The 14,020-nt window shown below is 41.2% G+C and overlaps 1 protein-coding gene across 1 annotated transcript in view; it reads right to left on the bottom strand.

The window, feature by feature from the left end:
- The window catches only part of IL1RAPL2 (interleukin 1 receptor accessory protein like 2), a gene marked incomplete at its 3' end in the record, with an annotated part of 388,469 nt that overhangs the window by 13,382 nt on the left and 361,067 nt on the right, over window positions 1–14,020 (bottom strand). The window contains exons 7-8 of the mRNA XM_082004281.1: window positions 9,280–9,425; window positions 4,105–4,248 (exon numbers count right to left, since the gene is read on the bottom strand). Coding sequence (XP_081860407.1) covers window positions 4,105–4,248; window positions 9,280–9,425 — 290 coding nt within the window. The remainder of the gene's footprint in view (window positions 1–4,104; window positions 4,249–9,279; window positions 9,426–14,020) is intronic.

Below are 14,020 nucleotides of genomic sequence, written 5' to 3'. Positions count from 1 at the left end.
GTCCTTGGAGACAATGTTCCCCGCCATATCCAGTAGGGGATGGAGATTCTCCTTGCCTCTCTTTTTGTTGTTAATATATTTGTAAAAACATTTTTTATTATCCTTTACGACTGTGGCCAGACTGAGCTCTAGCTGGGCTTTTGCCTTTCTAATTTTGTCCCTGCTTGACCTAACGAGATCCTTGTACTCTTCATGAGTTGCCTTCCCCTTCTTCCAGAGGTGATAAACTCTCCTCTTTTCCCTGAGTCCCAGCAAAATCTCCCTGTTCAGCCAGGCCGGTCGCCTTCCCCGCCAGCTCTTCTTACGGCACATGCGGACCGCCTGCTCCTGCGCCTTTAAGATTTCCTTCTTGAAGACTGTCCAGCCTTCCTGGACCCCTTTGTCCTTCAGGACTGTCTCCCAAGGGACTCTCTCAACCAGTGACCTGAACAGGCCAAAGTCTGCCCTCTGGATGTCCATGATAGCAGTTTTGCTGACCTCTCTCCTTACTTCACTCACAACTGAGAATTCTATCATGTCATGGTCGCTAAGCCCAAGACGGCCTCCGACCACCACATCTCTCACCAGTCCTTCTCTGTTTGTAAACAGCAGGTCCAGCAAGGCACCTCCCCTGGTGGGCTCACTCACCAGCTGCATCAGGAAGTTATCCTCCACACACTCCAGGAACCTCCTAGACTGTTTCCTCTCTGCCGTGTTATACTTCCAGCAGATGTCCGGTAGGTTGAAGTCCCCCACAAGAACAAGGGCCAGCAAATGCGAGACCTCCGCCAGTCGCTTATAGAATGTCTCATCCGTCTCTTCATCCTGGTTGGGTGGCCTGTAACAGACTCCCAGCAGGATGTCTGCCTCATTGGCCTTCCCCCTCATCCTTACCCACAAGCACTCTACTTGGTCTTCACAATCTTCGATTTCTATGCAATCAAAACACTCCCTAACATACAGAGCCACCCCACCGCCTCTCCTTCCCTGCCTATCCCTTCGGAAGAGCTTATAGCCATCCATTGCAGCACTCCAGTCATGAGAAGCATCCCACCATGTTTCTGTGATGGCAAGTACGTCATAGCTGTCGCGCTGCACAATGGCTTCCAGCTCCTCCTGTTTGGTGCCCATGCTGCGTGCATTGGTGTAGATGCACCTGAGCCGGGCTATAGATTTCAACTCTGGCACGTTGAACCTACCCCTAGGTTCAACTCTAGTGAGCCCCGTTTTATCCCCTCCCCCCTCCAATTCTAGTTTAAAGCCCTCTCAATGAGGCCTGCCAGCTCATGAGCAAGAATCCTTTTGCCCCTCGGCGTCAGTTGCACTCCATCATTTGCGAGGAGACCTGGTGCCGTGTAAACCGCCCCGTGGTCAAAGAACCCAAAATTCTGACGACGGCACCAGCCCCTGAGCCATGTGTTGATCAGGTGTGCTTTCCTGTTCCTGTCAGCCTTCTTCCCCGTCACTGAAGGGATTGACGAAAACACTACCTGTGCTCCCGCTCCATTGACCAGTCGCCCCAGTGCTCTCAAGTCCTTTTTGACTGCCTTCGGGCTTCTTAGCGCAACCTCATCGTTGCCAACCTGCATGACCAACAGCGGGTAGTAATCAGTGGGCCGAACCAGACCAGGGAGTTTTCTGGTGATGTCTCTCACCCAGGCCCCAGGGAGGCAGCAGACTTCCCTGTGAGTTGGGTCTGGTCGACATATTGGGCCCTCTGTACCCCTTAGGAGGGAGTCACCTACAACAATCACCCTCCTCTTTTTCTTAACTAAGGACGTCTTGATGCATGGGGCTCGTTGACTCACCCTAGGCACCCTCTTGGATGGACCTTCGTCAGGGTCCTCATGTTCCTGTCCCTCATGTTCCAGAGCCCCATACCTGTTGTGTAAGGGCAGCTGGGACGGTGAGGGAGGCCGGGAGGGAATTCGCCGACCTCTCCGAGGAGGGACCTGCTTCCATTTCCCCTCATCTCTTAGGTCCTCTCCTTCTGCCCGGCAGCAAGAGGACAGGGGATCTCCTGCTGCTTGTGGAGCCTCCACCAGCTGCCCCTGCCTCAGGGCCGCCAGGGAGTGGCTCCACCAATCTATCTCCCTCTCACACTCCCTAATGCTCCTCAGCCTCTCCACTTCCTCTTTCAGCTCTGCCACCAGGCTGAGCAGGTCGCTGACCTGGTCGCACCGCACGCAGGTAGCGTCCCCGTCGGTCTCTGGGACAACCATTTTCTAAATGGCTTCCCTTAGTCCTCAGTATCATTTTCTCTAAAAACAACGCTATGCACAACACAGGAAGTGAATGCATCCAACATTGCTTATATAGGATATTTTCAGAAATAGGAATAAAGCAAATCTGTTGAGTTTCATATCTTCTATTGTAGAGAAATACATGTATAAATGGAAAATGACCCTGCAATTGCATCTACACAGCTGACTGCTCATGGGAGCTCTGTATGTTCCCACTATAGCCTACATAAGTAGAAAAAAACATCCCTGTACATGCTTTGACTTCAGGAACATTCTGCCTCCATCCTTCCTTCTGCAGGATCAGAATGAGACACAAAGCTGCAATAGTTCTGAAATCATGCACTGGAAAAATAAAAGGTTGTCTCCAGAATTAACATGCACACAAAATCCCCTATGTACTCATGTTGCTTCCTCTAAACAGCTAGAAAATAATATCGTTTCATAAATTAAAAAGTGATTGAACCAAGGAAGTTATATGAATAAAAATGCAGCAGATTCACGCTGAAAACGTGATAGAAATGAATCAAAGCAATCTGGAGGAAGCTGCCACTTTGGGTCACTTTTTGTTGGTGTGAACCAGGGATGTTGGTATATTCCCAAGGCGTTAGAGGTAAATTACTTCCAAAACCACGTAATCTCACCCTTCACTTTCTCCTAGGTATCAGTATAAATATTATGCAGTATTGTATAGTATGAAAAAAAGCATCATTTTAGGTTTTCCTGCTCACACATTAAGATGGAGAAAGAGGAAGTTTCCTGACCTCTATTCCTGCTATTTATCATTCCACGTTCTAAAATTCCCTAGATGTCCTTCCACCCGTTCTCCAAAACTCCTATGGATTTCATTGTAGCGAAACATTTTCACACCATATCTACCCAGTGTTAAACAAAAGCATTTATTATTTTGATAACAGTACTGCTAACTGCAGAAAGTAACAGGTCTGTGCAACTGCACACTGTTTTGGTACAAGAGGGGAAATGTGTTTCCTGCTCTTTTTTCAAATACACTATTGTTTCTAGATACACCGTTCCAGACTGCCTACATGACTCATAAGTGTTGCAGTGGGCTATGAGAAGTACCTGTACTTGAATGTGGTACTTTAGCAGATACGAGTTATATGCATATTAATAACATATTCATTATGCTATAATAGAAGTGTTAAGAATATAATAATAGGATTTAAAGGACTTGGATTTAAGTTTACCAGTGCTTACTCCAGCTTTACAGGAGCAGGAATGGTCTATATTCAGGAGAATTAAAGCTTCAATTTAAAAATACATGTTTAGTTTTAAGCACCAAACAGAATAAATGACAGTGACAGAGGAAGGTGGGGGAAGAACACTGAAAAACAGCTTAGTTTATTCCTAAACATGCTCTCCAGGCAAGCTGTACATTTCCACTAAGTTGTTTACAGTCTCCCAATTAACTGAGGTAACTAGTTAGCCTCAACAACAATCGCCGCTCACTAGTTACTGGAGTTAGTTGGCAGCCTGAATTCAGTGGAAATGTTTAATGAAAAATACTTGGTGAAAGGGCTGCCCACATACAGTATGGCTCTCGGGAGAAGTGATCTTGGGCATATGTGGCACTGGGACACATGAACGTGAAGAGTTCTCCCGAGGAATCGGTTCACAAATGTCATTCAAGCCTCTCTATAGACTCATGAACAATTCTTCTGACTCTATTTGCTTATGGCATTTCAGTGAAAAGACTCATTGATTTCAGGAGGCTTTGGGAGAAAGTCTTAGGGCTTTACATTGTTGGGTGTTTGAACTTAAACTGTCAGCAAGTATCTTTTGGGATTCCTTTCAACCTAGAAGTTTCATTGGGTGTCTGAAATATTTCCATTGCATATATTGAGTTTCCTGAGCAACTGCTTACCATCAGCTGCTTCGTCTCCTCCAAAGTTCTGTCTGTAGAACAGCATTAACTCTATGTTGTAGCACTTATAGATGGTCACGAGCAAAATAAGCAGAAGAAGGATGGCTCCCAGTCCTCCAGCAAGCTCTATTTTGTAGATCAAATCTAAAATTAGCAAGGAAAGACAAAAAGGTTATGATCTTTCCGAGCTTTATTTGCTCTGATCCACTGTACAATTCCACATAAAATTGTGCAGCTTCCAGTTATAAACACTGTAACATTAAGGATGCCTAATTTTTTTGTTCATTACCTATTACTTTACTTTACCCATTCACTCCATCTATTGCCCATCTGAAATCACCATCCAGAATGCATTTGAGGCTATAGTCATAATTCTTGTACAAGGGAATTATGTAGTGATTCTACACAGAGAATTAATCAACTTCTAATGAGCTTGTGGAGTTTGCAACTTCTGTATTGGCAGAGTGCACCAAATGCAGCACGTGAGAATAGATATACTAGATATACTATACCCTGGCATAGATAGGGAATCAGGAATTAGATCAGGAATATACTCTAGTTCCCCACAAATTATTAACCTTTGGTTTTATATTTGTGAAGCCAGTGGATGAACTGATGTGAGCTGCCAAGCCAGGACTTCAGCTGAATCACTGGAGAATGAATTGCGCATCCAGAATGCCCAAGATAACGTGAGAAGCCAGGAGCACCCATCAGGCTGTGAAGATCCAGTTTAAGTTGTGATGGCTACTAACAGAGTTCTCACATGTTTGTTTACTACACATTATACTTTAATGGGAACTAGTGCTAGTTAAAATTTCCTACTGGGGTGCTTTTGTTAGGGAGCATCACAAGCAGTCTGCCTCAAAGAACTTTGCAAATTCATCCAGATGCAATTATCTTTTACAGCGGGGGAAACAGAAGCATATAAAAGTGTTCAAGGTCATTCAGCAAACCAATGCCAGAATGGGATAAAAAACCTTGAACACCAGTCCAGTTCTCTACCTGATGTAAGACACTAACTTTAACAGTATTGCTCTTTAGCCCGAAATGTCCTCTGAACACAATATTGCTCATAACACCACTTGGCATATTACTTAGCCATAAAAGACAAACGATGACAATTTGACAATAGCTACGTTTAACAGCCTATATTAGTTTAGATGAGACATCATGAAGATATTTGCTGCTGTGATAAATACAATGTGAAGATGTAAAAACTGCAATACAGGCAAGACAAAGTTTTTGTGATCTTTATGCTTCTAAAACTTAGGTCAGAAAAATTACTGGTATGTAATTTATGCCATTTTCAAGATAAAAAGCAAATTAGTTGTGTATCTTTTGGGGTTATTCTTGCCTCGCCATGCCTTGTATTTCAATAATTAACATGAGATGTCAAGCTATTCCCAGTTTACAGTATCTCTGATGTCTGTCTGGTAAGAAGTCATGGACTAATAGATGGAAAAAGTCTATTTTAATAGCTATTTAATCTCTCTGAGAACACAGGGAATTCATGGGACTTTTATTATACTGCGTGATAAAATTAGCGTATGCTCTGGGGATAAATCTGGTCAAATGGAGAACAGAGTTGGTTAAAATCACTTTTCAGGGAAAAAACTATTTTTTTTGTTGTACTCAAACTTTTTTGCTAGGAAAATGAGCTTATGGCAAAGCTGCCAGCTTGGAAGGAGAGAAAATGCTCAGACTTGATCACCTGCAGCCCACAAAGGAGCACTGACTTGTGTCCACTTGCTAGGGTAACTGCAGGGTGTCGAACACCACCACAAAACCCAGCTCAAAAGGCAGAATCAATCTGCTTTTGCATGTCCTGTATTTGTCTTACTGAGCCATGAACTCTCCTAGAGTCCAGACATAAGGAGACAGAAACCAAAGCTTTTGGGCTCCTTATTTCCATACTAAGGTGGAAGCAATAGCAAAACCCGCAGACTGTTCCATTTTCTTGCTTACTCCAGCTCTTAGTGTCTGCCTCTGATTAATGCCTTACGCCTCAAGTGGTCCTCACTGACATCAGTAGGGAAGGCAGCACACCCAACATTGGGAAGGGAGTTGAATCTGGGCTTTGTGCTATAATAGTGAATGAAAATTAGTTAATAACAGTATTCTGATAGTTTCTAATGTAAATAATGTAGAAGGACTTAGCCACAACATATCACAGAGGATTATGGTCTTTAAGATACTAAAAGTTTCATAAACACACAATAAATGAGACATAAATACATTTTAGAAGGTTCCTCATCATTTAGTACGACATCGGTATCAAAACCCCCAGAAAAATTAGTTTCCTGCATGTCTTGAATGAAGGCAGCCTCCTTGAAATAAATGATGACGAAACATCATTATAATATTTACTTTTATCTAAATTTACCACTTCTTTCCACTAAAAGCATGGCTTGATTTTATTCTGCAGATCCTGAGAAGTTACTAATGTTCCAGGATAGTTATATTATAGACTATGCAGACTTCAATCACTAAAATACTGAACTGTTTTCAAATTCATTTGAAGAGAATCCTTAACTATTTCCACAACTAAGGGACAAGTGGGTGTACATTGTGTTTCCAACGTAATTTGTGCACCAAACATGCTAGGACAGCATGGAGGAAAAAAGAAAAGAAGGATTGTCCAGAACTTATTTTGGAACTATTTGAAAGCAAATAACAATGTGGTCTTGAATTAAATCAGTAAAGAAGAATGTGATAGCGGATGGTGGTATTCAAGTCTCAGGAGCATGCCTGATTCTGTCTTTGCATTGGTAGCTTTGGGTGTTTGGATTTGGGTTTTTCTTCAGTGAAAAAAAATCCCAAACAAACCTAAATGATGATGCATGCTCTGGGGCTATCAGTACACTGGTGCTGTACAGACAGCACTCCTGTATTCCCCAAAAGCATTTGTGAGGACCGTACCACTAATACAGCAAAAGACTGCAACATATTTTACCTTAAATATTTTAACAGTTCCTTTTGCTTCCTTAAAGCAAAGTACGTGCTTAAAAATAACCACGAGGTCAAAACAAGAACTAACTCTAGAAACTCTTATTCTACAGCTATAGATTGGATTTGGGGTTTATCCCTGTTTTTTTTTTCCCCCAAGCCTTCCTAATTTAGCAGGACTCATGGTAGCTTGTGTACACCTGACGTGCTGCAGTTGCACCTTTGAACAGAGGGCAGACATAACCTACAGCACTGCCACAACCTGGAGACAAAACGGAGCTACAAGCACCTCTGGCCAAACAGGGATAACGCAGCCCTTAGCAGGTAAGACTTGGGAGGGAGGGGGATTTCTCTGCCTGAGAGATCTGTGCTTCCTCTTTGCCTTTCCCAAGTGCCTCAGCATCTGGAAAGCTACAGCACATTACAGTAGGAATCTACAGTCCCTTCTTTGACATGCACAAAGGGTGCTGGTCAACAGCTTTCTACCAGCCCTGCCCTAAATCTTGTCACAGGTGAGTGAATACAGTAGTATTTCCCGGCTCATGAATACTCTACAGTCAAATCCAAGCTGGAGAAAGCTAGAATAAGAAGTAATTATATCAAGTTGCAGACAGGAAAAGCTTGGTCAAGTATTTGTAAGAACGTAATAAATAACAAATAGGACAATGGGACAGGCAGTCAAAGGACACAGTGAAAATACTGTGGTTATTTCAAATGGCACTTTAATAGCTTGAAAATCTACTCCTGAGAATGCCTGAGGGGAATATAAGCTTTCTACAGCCACAATGCAGAGAGAAACGAAATAGTGTCTGAGAAGTGATCCTTTCCATCTCCAAATTCTGTATGCAGCAGTGCTTCTTCTATAATTTCAGTAGAGCTCTGAAATATCTGCATTTTCTTGTTATAAATAAACCTAACTTGCTATTCTAACACATGCAACACAGCTGAACATTTAACAGTGTCAACATAGATATACTTACTATCAGTTGTATATTTATGAGGTTCAGTGGCTGGAAAGGTAGAACGCTTTTTGCACTAAGGAGGCTAATCCTTCATCATAATGACCAGATTCCTTAATTAAAGTTGTGACATCCTGTCGGTTTAGATGTTCAATATACATTCATGTGTGTTCCACACCACAACTGCAGGCCCTTGCTTCTCAGAGTGGTTTGTACCTTCCGTATTTTGTTTTATCCTTATCACGTAGCATAAAACATAACCTATGTTATGCCCTTCTTTCTGGAAGGACATAAAACTCTCACGTATAGAGGAAACTGTGTAAGTAGGACTCTATTCAACTGATTTTGACAGGACTGCATACTGTACTTTTACACATATAACCTGTGGGTCACATGAAAAAAATACCAAAAAATAAGGACATTGACCCAAAAGTTTCCTCTTCCTAGTAGCCCTTTTTTGTCCCAATACCACTCATTTGTAATGCAGTTAGAAACCAAAATGTATGGCAATTGTTTAAAGTTTCAATTTAAACAGCAAAGCCAGGAAGTGTAGAAATACAAGAACATTTGACCTCACTGCTGAGGTACCTATTCTAAGAAATGCACATTTTAACTCCATCACACAACTACCTCTGGTCTAGTCAGTCAACTCTGGATCAAACTACCTGAAAGGGAGTTGTGGCGACGAGGGTGTTGGTCTCTTCTCCCAAGTAACTAGCGATAGGACAAGAGGAAATGGCCTCAAGTTGCGCCAGGGGAGGTTTAGATTGGATATTAGGAAAAATTTCTTCACCGAGAGAGTGGTCAGGCATTGGAACAGGCTGCCCAGGGAGGTGGTGGAGTCACCATCTCTGGAAGTGTTCAAAAAATGTGTGGATGTGGCGCTTCAGGACATGGTTTAGGGGACATGGTGGTGCTGGATTAATGGTTGGACTTGATGATCTTGAAGGTCCTTTCTAACCTTAGTGATTCTGTGAAATTCATAGGTTGTTTGGACCAAAATACTTCCACTGATTATACTGGTGCTTTATGGGTGACTGTATTCCAGGCAAGTGCATGACCTGCAAGGCTGATTCACTAGAGACTAAAGAACAATTCATGATTTTTTTCACAAATGGTAAACAGAAGCTCTAACACAAACATACTTCAGCTCCAAGCAGGCACATGGGAGTCCAGCCTGGCTCAGGGAGGCCAGCAAGACCTTCGCTACTGGCTGACCTGTTGCTGCTGAGGCAGGTGAGAGTACAGATAATTAAATACAGAGAATTACCTTTCTTGCGCAGAACAACACTGGCATGTTTCCGTCCATTTCTGTTTTCCACATGGCACGTATAGTTGGCCAGGTCTGCTTCCTCTACAGCATCAAAGATCAATGTTAATTCAACTTCTTTTTCTCCAAGATGTTCTCTGAGGAGTCTGAAAGGAAGGATACAGTCTTTGCTTAACTGAATGAATACAGATGGAAGATTCCTAAAAGAACCATGATTTCTCACCACAAAATACACAGTGTTTGTGGCCTCCTTCACTCCTGGAGAAGGACTTGGAAGGAGACTCACATTGCCCGAAAGAGACTTCACAGAGGCATCTTTCATGACAACTGAAAGCCTTTTTCTCCCATCATGTCTGTAGCAAAAAGCTGAATCAAGCACAGGAAGAGTGGCTATGAGTGCAGTAGTTGCATGTGGCCTGTTTACCTCAGCTCCACCAGAATTAAATGCTAAAAAAAAATGTTTCTTTTAAAAGAAGCAATAAATACTCACCTTCCAGAGAATTAAACATGCACTACTAAGCCATCACTGAGCAAATTATAAGGCAATATTTTAAAGGCTGGATATTGTGATACATTTTAATGCAGTCTAGAAAACTAACAAAAGGAGCTGTGCTACTCTCTGGAATTTTCCTCTATGTTTGGGGGCTAGATCCTGACTTTACAAGGGACCAGTGTGAAGAACAAAAGCCCTCTGCTCCTTTGAGATGAGAGAAGGAGACATGCAAAATCCCCACGAAGGGAATAGAAAGTTCTAGCAGACTTTCAGGCCTGAGGTACAGTCTTTTCATGTCATTGTTGTAATGTGAACATTAAAAAGACATTTTAAAAAAATGCAAAAACATTGCAAAGTAAATGCAAGTGTTTTCTGATGCTGACATTAAGTCTAAAAATACAATGCCCTATTCTCTCAAAAGGCTTCTTATCAGAAGTTGCTCAAGAAAAAGTTACTGGTCCTTCAAACAAAGAAATGTAACATCCAGTAAAATCTACCAGATTCACTTGATCCCGTTAGCGTACTGCTGCATAACGTGTAAGGGGGTAAACATTAAATGCGTGATGCCCTCACAGGCGCCTGTGAACTCACCCTTGCACGTAGTACTTCAGTGAGTCTTTTCTCCAAAAAAGATAGTGTACGGTGCTAAGAGGTAAAGGTATAAATAAGATACAGGTTCACCAAAAAAGAAATCTTTTCTCTGGAGACTGAAGGGAGGCGACTGGGCACAACATAATAAACCAGAGTGCTGTTTGTGCTGGGTGGAAACTGCTTCTGAAGAGCTTAGATTTTTTCAGTGACAACAAACCCCAAACTTCTCTGTTATAAACCAAAGCTGTTTTGGGGTTTCCAATGTGCACCCACATTTTCTTATGTACCTAATTTTATGTAACAAAGATGGAACTCCAAACTTGAAAACAAATCAGAAGTGAAGTATGAGGGTATGGCGCTAGACAATAAAAAATGCAAGCTTGACTGCTATAAAACACATATTTACAGTAAGATTTCATACAGCACACAGCCTTTAAAGGCTTGTGTGATCTGACAGAACTCAGAAGACGTACCAGAGCATCCACAACAATTCAGCCTCTCTTACTATGGCTGTGTAACTTGCAAAAAAGCAAGTGGAAAAACATTAGTTTAAGAACAGGTATGTGTGCTGCATTTGGAAATCTGGATTGCCTTTTTTTTTTCCCCTCTCTCAAATTCACTCTCATTTATTGTGTATTTTTGCATTTTTTTAATTCTGGCCGTAAGTCCAAGTGCTGAAAATAATGCAAGAAAGGCAATCTGGAAAGTCTTTTTTCTCTGTTGGTAAACAATATGCCCCACAAAGTTTGGCCTACAAATCATGCCGCAAGGAACAAATGAAATCATTAACAGAGAAGATATCTGGGACACTAATCTGGAGCACTCTGTGAATGTTTGGATTGTCTTGTGTTTACTATAATCAGAATATTTTGCACCAAAAAATGTAAGACAGATTACAATTAAGATAAACTATTATTCTGAATCTATTTAAAATAAAATAATTGACACTTAACCTAAATTTACATCATACACAATCAGCTACAAAGGAGCTTTCATAAAAAAGAGTATGTATTTGGACTGAGAATTTTTTCCACTTATTTTCATGCTAATTGCAATTTTTAGGAAGAGAATTCTTTAGAATGGGATCTATCATGAAAATGCTGACAGACGCTTAAGTATTATGCTGGTAGCAAAGTGTAGAAAGCTCTTAGTGGTGTTAAATCTTTCATCCCTGTTTTTTTCTTTCTTTCTTTTAACCAATACTCTATAGCTAATGATTCAGTATTGCCACAGAAAGACACAGTTGGTCACCTACATTTTTTTTAATACATGTGCAGCCTTTAATTGATTGCATTTTGTGGTTGGTTCAGAGAACATTAAGCACAGTATTTTTGGGTTAGAAAAGGAATACAGTATCAACAAGTAAGACCTTAAAAGCTGCAATAGTATTTGCTGCACAGCCAGAAGATGAAGCTCTGTCCCTATCTGAGTTGGGGGAAACTGCCAGCAACATTGCCAACACATGCCAGCTCCCACACATTGAGAAAATAATAGCTGGTTTTTCTGGTTTGATGAACAAACTGTAAGAGCAATTACATGATTTAATACATATATATATCAGTGGCGCTTGACAACTCACAACAAACGGGGGGGGGGGGAAGAGAAAGAGAGAGAGGAGAGGTGGGTGAAATAAAAAAAATACCCAGTATTTTCTTTTTGTTCAAGCTTGCTTTCTTTTTGTTCAAGCTGAAGCATTTTATTCGATCTGAAACAAAACATTTTGTCTACTGATTATTTTTCTGTTAAGAAAATATTAAGTTAAAAACAAAACTGTCATTTTGGAATACAAACGTGTTCTTTGAAATACACCCAATGTTTCAGATTTTTCAAATCTTTTGTCATATTTTTCCAATGCATTTATGCACTAAGTTGAATCTGAAGTTAAAATACTTCTCCTTGGAAAACACATTTTCCTACAATTTTCAGGTGTTGTATGATCACAGATGTTAAGGCCATAAGAAAGCTTCACCTGGGTCTCTTTGCAAAACATTAATTCCAAACTTTTACTAACCTGGATGTGATTTGGGACTTACAAAAAAGGCAACTTTTATTCTTTATCTAATTGAAGATCTGCACTGTGAACAGGGATATGAACTCTAGTCCCTTCTTTTTAGTCCTTAACAATAGTCTGTAGATGAAAGGACAGATCTGTGTGTACTTAAGTACCTCTCCAAAGAAAAGTAGTTCAACTAACAACATGGCACAGCGATCTTCCCTCTCACTTTCCTGCATCATATTTCTCATTCTCTGCCCAGAAATTGTCGACTTGAATAGTATAAGCTTTTCAGGAGAGGGATGTAATTTCCATACTTCTCTGCAAAGTACCCAGCACATTAGCCAGGCAGTGATTAATTCTGCCTCCCTCCCTCTGTATCCTCTCCTACTAGAATACAACATCCTCACCTTATCTGAGAGTTTTGCAACCATCAGTTGACTTCTGTGGGCGAGAAGCAGAATGTTAAATTCTTCAGCAGGAAGAAATAAGGCTGCAGTTCAAAGTGTCTCCATTCACTTCTTTTCACGCCTCTAGAATGAGTTAAACTATTTCGACTTCAAAAATGGAGGAGAGGGAAAAAAAAAAAAGGACAAACATGCTCTATAAGTTGAGCATTATGAGGCACCTGCAAAACTGTTCCACAGTGTTGCCTGAAGAAGAAAAAGAAGCAACTCACAGGTGCCTGGGAGAGTAAGATTCATGCCTGAAAATACTTCCTCGCCATGGCAGAGACACAGTGTTGAAATTTGCTGTGGGCTTCTTTGATAATTAGGTACAACTGACAACTCTGCAGGCAAGCTTAAAGACTCTGATTCCTTCTTTAATAGCCCTGGTTCAATTTACATGACATTTTTATTACTGCTCTGAAAAACCCATCTGGCAAACAAAGTCTCTTTCTCCTTTTCTCCTATGCATGTCTAACATTTGGGGATCTTACGTCAAGGGAAGGCAAAGAGGCAGTTTAGAGAGGGGGTCATTGCCTCTGAGTACTGCAACACTGATTAGTTATTTTTTATTATGAGGCTCTGTAACAAGGTCTGATAAATAATGAGAAGGCCAGAGCTACACATGTATTACTCATGATGAAGTCTGCTTACCAAAAAAGAAAGTTCCACGGGTTTGATTTTAACAGAAATGCTCGAGTCACGTGCATCCTGATTTCAGTGCTTTCATAAAAGCCCACTACTTGACTGCTAACTATGCATGCTAGAGGATGCAAACTAGGGATGGATATTTTGTACTCCTACACTGCATTCATCTGCAAACCTGGAGTCTCATCATATACAGTAAATCCAGTGACACAATGGATGGGTACAGTCCAGGGTAAGGACAACACCAAAAATTCAGAGCGCTACTAAATTTGTGAACTAATGTAACATAGGGGATGCAGAGTTAAAAGGTTAGATATTTGCCAAAAGAACAACCCTTGGAGTAACCTGGTCTGCTTGTAACAATTCCCTGTAGTTTCTCAACATTAACAGAAATGTGCTGATAATACCATATAGATGAAAACTGATGGGAAAAGCATCTAACCAAGTTCACCACAGCTCATCAGATTTGAAACACACATGACATTTTTTGAAATACATCAATAAATATGACTTGGTGGAAGATGTGGGCTGGCTCAGGGCACTGACAGAACAGTTAGTGCTGCTTAGTTT

Source organism: Phaethon aethereus (genome assembly GCF_964289735.1).
Source record: "Phaethon aethereus genome assembly, chromosome: 10".
NCBI lineage: Eukaryota > Metazoa > Chordata > Aves > Phaethontiformes > Phaethontidae > Phaethon > Phaethon aethereus.
This window is presented reverse-complemented; position numbering and strand designations above follow the sequence as displayed.